Source organism: Thunnus maccoyii, chromosome 12 (genome assembly GCF_910596095.1).
Source record: "Thunnus maccoyii chromosome 12, fThuMac1.1, whole genome shotgun sequence".
Lineage (NCBI taxonomy): Eukaryota > Metazoa > Chordata > Actinopteri > Scombriformes > Scombridae > Thunnus > Thunnus maccoyii.
In genome coordinates this window covers 9,801,688-9,807,687 of record NC_056544.1, presented here as the reverse complement: position 1 = coordinate 9,807,687, position 6,000 = coordinate 9,801,688, and the positions used below count along the sequence as shown (strand labels likewise).

The following is a 6,000-nucleotide window of genomic DNA, read 5'->3' as shown; positions in this document are numbered from 1 at the left end:
ACCGATTAATCTGAGTGCTATGAGCATCCAGGGTATATCAGTGGAGAGATACACACCTCTAAATCTGAAAAAGAACTGATGTGTGTGTGTTTTGGGCACATTCAGCCACCAGAGAGTTTATTTACTGCCTGGAAACAACATGGTCAAAAATCCCATTGTTATGTTCCTGCTTCATCGTAGACAAGTAATAGGCCAGCTGTTGAAATATGAAAATCATATATTTTATGAACCTGACTCATGTGTTTTGCATGTAAAACATTCATCTGCATAGTAATGAGTGATTATGACTACTAAATGCACATGCTGAAGTGAGGTACAGTCTATGTGTAAAATGTACAATTTTTCCTGTATGTTAAAATGTCCATTTTCTGTGAACATTTGGCATGTGGAACAAAGCACATCTTCTATCTTACACTTGAACAATAACAGCTGTTCATATGGTGTAAAAAAAAAAAAAAAAAAAAAAAAAAAGACCAAACCAAGACCAAAAGCAAATATATTGACTGAGAATGTAAACTGACAACATAGAGCGAAGGTTGGCTGGAGTTACAACAGTCTGCTGCTTGTTTACAGCCTGTGTATTTTATTTCTGGAATTATGTTTGCTGCTTTGAGTTTCACAAGGGAAACTGAGGTTTACAAAACACTGAGACTGAAGCTAGTGCATCCAGATACTGCCTGTTTCAAGAACCACTTGAACTGTGCTGCACACATTAATACCCGCTTCCTGCCACCTGCTCCCTTCCAAAAATACCATTAGGTGAGATCACTGCTTTCTCTAATGCTTAACAGTAGAAAAAAAAACATGTACAGCATGTATAGACATTTGTACAGCAGGTACAATCCTCTTATCATTGCGCTGGTGAACACATCTGTGAGGATGCACTGCACAGGGCTGACGTCCATTTTTAGGGTGATTTTATATATTTATATCCTTTATTTAGGTTTGTCCTTTAATTTGTCACCCATCTGTATCAAACCTCATGTTCACCTCACAGTACAGATTATTACTGCTGTTGTGTTTGTTTGAGCCCATTTCTTTTTATTATTGTGCAGTTCTTTAAATCCACTCCTCCTGCCGTTGTCAACATGTAATAAAACAATGAAACTGAGAAAAAAATATGAATAAAGTGAAACACTAGCCATCTACAATAGGCAGCACACAGATATTTTTTTTTCTGAGGCTTTATTGTCTATTTTCATGTGATGACTTAAAGCAATAGTTTGTCATTTCTCTCCTCTATCACAACACCAACAAAGAAGAAAACAAGGTCATTGCATGACCAAGAGATGTGCTGATGTGTCAAAAACTGAACTAGGAACTGACTGCTTGACTGAGAGCACTTTATTGAGCCAGAGCAGAGTCGTTTTTTCTAAAGTATTAACAAATCACTTACCTGTGTCCTCCTCTCTGCTCAAAGAGCTGTGGCTCTGACAGGTTTTTATCATGTATGTACATTAAGACCACAAACACCCAAAATAAAAAATAAAAAAGATAAGTGATGAGAATGTCTCTTCCCTCAAACTCAGTGGCCATTTTGTTTGTACCGAGAGTTAATTTCATATTTCTCTCAATCTTAACAGTTCGAGCTGAATTCACAATATTCCTCTTTACAAGGGACAATAATGCAAACCTCTTCTCCCTCTGACCCCATCGCGTTGCTTAATATCTTATTTAAATTGTTTCCACAGTATGTTGCCTTTTTTTTTTTTTAATATAAAACATATTTTGGTATTTTTGTTTGACTACATGAAAACATTAGAAAACAATAACAAAAACACAAAATTCCCCTAAATCTCCTCTCCAGTGTCCAGAGGAACATATCCAGCGTATTGCATTAGGAGTCCTCGAAGAAGTGTTGGAGGGAGGAGTCCACTGGATACTCCGTCCTTCTTCTTCACCTGTTAACATGGGGATCGTGGTGGAAGATGGGATGGCAGCTTGGATGACAAGGGGTTACCTCCGCGAGAGGTTGACCGAGGAGAGATGGAAGGTCGAAGGATTAAATCTGTGGGATTTTCCGAGGTGGACGCTGTGATCTGGGCTTAAAACCTGAGGTGAGATTTGTGTTTCACCATGTATCTGATGAACAAGACAGAAAAAAAAAAGGAAGAGAGATGAGTTTGTGCCAGTATGTCCTCAGGAATTACATCATTATGAAAAAACAACTTCAAACTAATAGACGGGTTAATTCAAAAGACTACATACCTGTCGAGGGTTTCCCAAAAGCGCAGGAAGACAGGCCGGTCCAGATGACGCCTGTGGCGGCTCAGCTCCAGGACGGTCACATCCCACTTCTGCACATTGGGGTCTGTCTTTGCCTCATCATACTTCAAATGAAAGGCTCGAACTGAATGGAGGGAACACACACGTGAAACATATTCATATACAGTCTATAATGATGTGCGGCTTGTTGCACTAAAAAAAAAACCCCAAAACAACGACAAATCCTTTGCAGTTCAGCTAGATAGTTCAACCTGCCTGTCATCAAATAAAACTTAAAGTAGAACTATGAAACATGGGGGCTTGTTTTATTAAAACTTACTGTGTTAAAAGAAATCAGAAAAGATTTACAACACCAGTTGAGTTCAGGAATAGAGACACATCTTCTGGATCGTTTCCAGCACTTCAGAGGAAATAACTTTTTGTAAGATAGAAGAGGTTGAAAAGATTTTAGACATGTCTTCGAAAGCAGACCAAAAGTTTTGTTCAACACCTTGCAACATCATGTTCTGCTTTGACTGCTTCTGTTTTTGACTCTTTCTGATGCAATGCTTCTATGTTTCTATGACTTGTATGTGATCAGCATTGAAAAGTGGCACAAACTGGCGTGATCAAAGACTGAGTATGTTAACCTGTTCAACTTCTTTCTCCCACTCTTAATGAATCAAAGATTGGTGGGGAAAAGCCCTTGTTTTTAGATGATTTATATATATATGTGTGTGTGTGTGTGTGTGTGTGTAAGTGTAAAAAAGAAAAAAAAAACTAAAAATTGTACCATGTGACAGCCATTCTTTACTTTTGATGAGGACTGCAACTATTTCTCAATAAATAGTTAAGTAAATAGTTTAATAAAATAATAAAATGAAAAGTGACCATTACAATGTCCTTAAACCAAGAGTGATGTCTCCAGTGTCTTTTTTCTCTCTCACAAGCAGTCCACCACTCAAAAATATTCAACACACTATTACATAAGCCAGAGAAAAGCAACAAATCATAACAATTTAGGTGCTGGAAAAGGGAAATGTTTGGCATTTTATGAAAAATTACTTGCGATAATAATCGATAACAAAATTCTTGCAGATTAACTAAACAATTAACTAATTGTTTCAGCTCTAGGTGTAATTACACTGAACCAATTATCAGTCAAATTATAAATAATTAACATATTGCAGCCACAAGCTTGTGACTGGTTACACGCAGTCTGTATGACTCACTTTTGGCGAAAATGTCGACAGGAGATCCATCGGGCAGCAGCCATGGCCAGCCCTTGAACTGCCAGGCGGGACCCTGCACGAACACAGCCACCACCCGATCCCTGCAAGAAACATCCACAGGTTGTCGTGAAGACAGACCGATGAAGCCGCCAGTGAAGACAAACGGTGCTGTGATGCCGCTTGATATCATGCCATGGTTTCATGGTTGCCGTGGTGTCTCTGAATTGTGTTGTTGTTAGCTTTTAGATGTAATATATTGTAAGGTTTATTTACTGAGGAGTGGCATGTAAATAAAAATGAATCTATTCTAATATCATGAGGCAAGAATGAGGCACTGAAAAACCTGGTACGACACACACCAGACAGGATGTTACATATAATGTGTGTAATAACGGTGTGAACATAAAAAAATGAGGTTGTGAGAAATTCAAATGGAAAAGAAACCAAAGCCACAACCTTTCCTATAATGACTGTATGTAGACATATTAGTCAAACATGAATGACTCCTTCTGAGAGCCACTTCTCAGATGAGCTGTGCCATCTGAGGAACCGTTTGGTAAATGCTTGTTTTGTGCTATTACTATGGTGAACACAGGTTCAGTTTAAGGGAGTGGTTCACATTTTTTTCTACCTTAAAAAAATGTTCACATGCCCACAGGAAAGATGTGATTTTATTATACAAAAACTGAGCAGATCATTTATCATACTGGCCATAAGTAAAAGGAGTTAGTGAGCTAGATATTCCTGGCTGGTTCTCTTTACTTAATATGTAGCGGAAAACACAAACATTGAATAAATGCTTACCAGTCCTGTGGAGCCAGTTTGAGCGGCTGATCAATGATACGGTATGGCACGGTGACAGTGAGTGTTGTGCCACCAGGCTGGATCTGGTCTTTGCGCCTCTGAAGCAGAACCTCATTGTCGCGCTGGATGCCCTGCTTCTTCTTCTCTTCTGATGTGACAAACCTGGTGCGGAACAAAGTTTCTACTTTATCTCAATTCATTTTTCCCCGATGTTACACGTTTTCCTTGAAGTGTTCATATTACATTCAATTGATTGGGGAGTCATCAGCTCAACAGCGAGGATTATGATAATAGTTTAGCAAATGTAACTGGGTGCAGCCGGCCTGTCAAGCTTTGGATATCTCCACATGTTGAAGAGATGTGTGTGGGACCATAGTTAGATTGATACTAAGCATCTGAAGAGTTTAGAAGGTTGTATCTTGTTAAAATCGCCTTTAAAAAAAACCCCATGAGAAAAAGTGTGAGGAATGGATGAAACCGTGTGTCCAAACATTCCAATTGTAGCCTGACTAACTAAATTATTTCCTAATGCCGTTCTGAACGGGAAGAACTTTTTTTTTTTTGTTCTTGTTTTTACAGTTTCCTTTTTCCCATTGATTAATGAGCATTGTGTTCCAGTTCCAGGTGCATAATATTAAAACCTCTTCTAAACCAACCCAATGTCAGGTAATGACACTTTCATTAAAGTGAGGAGATACATTTTATAATATGGCAAGTGTGCAAAGCAAATACAGTATTACTCACCATTTTTAAAGAACCGTAATTTATGGGATGCATTATCCAGCACTGTAGAGAAGAAATATTTTATAGGAACTAGATGCACTTGTTTTAAAGGCCCTGGAAACCTATTTTCTCAGTCAGCTCCTTATTATGAGCGATAGTGGTCCAACTTGAACATAAAAACTACCGTTTGGTCTTTGATCTTCTCATTGGTTTGATGGTGAGGTCACGTTTTTGAGTGTTAAACTAGGACACTGGGATGTTTTTTCTGAACTTTAATTTAAAGGTTTGAAACCAAGGCTTTAAGAGCTTGGTTTGTGTAATTTAATGCTGCAGGCTTCAGTATCTCGCATTCAGTTAGAAGGAAGGGAGAAACTGGCAGACCGTTTCGTCTAAGACGACGTCAACATTCTAAAACGCTGTTTTCAAGCTTGGTTCTGCAAATACCTCGCCCATATTAAAATGGCAACACAGGTAATTGTTCTGGGCATGCGCAGAGGACAGACGAGCAAGCCAGTCATAGAAAACTAGCAAAGAAAAAATGGTATACAATTTCCGTTTCTGCTGCGGCTTTCTGACATTTTGTTTATTGCAAGCAGATTACAACAATTTCAGAGAAAGAAAGGTGGTAGATAACTTGTTTAGAGTTAAACATAGCTATCAAAGTAGACAAGAAAGAGAACAACCCTCGCATGGACCCGTTCGCTATTGTTAGCTTTCTAATTTCCGTGGATTTTAGAAAGGCAGCACCACTTGGACAAACCACATAGACCAGTTCTATATGAAAAGAGCCCTGAGATAACTTCTGTTGTGATTTGGCGCTATATAAATAAAACTGAATGTTTGCAAAATCTTACACAGAACAATGTACTTGAGTGTGTTTGTCTGAGCTCTGTCTTTTGTTTCTTCCATCATTAACATTAATGTAATAAAACACTCATAATTTGTTTTTTAACTTAGATCCTGTAGTTATTTTTACATTGTTTATCTTTGGTGAACTGTCAGTGTAGGCAAACATATTGAATACACTGAGATAAAA

At 38.2% G+C, this 6,000-nt stretch overlaps 1 protein-coding gene across 1 annotated transcript in view; it reads right to left on the bottom strand.

The window, feature by feature from the left end:
• Positions 1-1,329: 1,329 nt before the first annotated feature.
• cdc73 (cell division cycle 73, Paf1/RNA polymerase II complex component, homolog (S. cerevisiae)) overlaps positions 1,330-6,000 on the bottom strand; it is a 31,189-nt gene continuing 26,518 nt past the window's right edge. Inside the window, exons 14-17 of the mRNA XM_042428808.1 lie at positions 4,242-4,403; positions 3,438-3,538; positions 2,209-2,350; positions 1,330-2,082 (exon numbers count right to left, since the gene is read on the bottom strand). Of these exons, the coding sequence (XP_042284742.1) occupies positions 2,046-2,082; positions 2,209-2,350; positions 3,438-3,538; positions 4,242-4,403 (442 nt within the window). The 3' untranslated portion in view covers positions 1,330-2,045. The remainder of the gene's footprint in view (positions 2,083-2,208; positions 2,351-3,437; positions 3,539-4,241; positions 4,404-6,000) is intronic.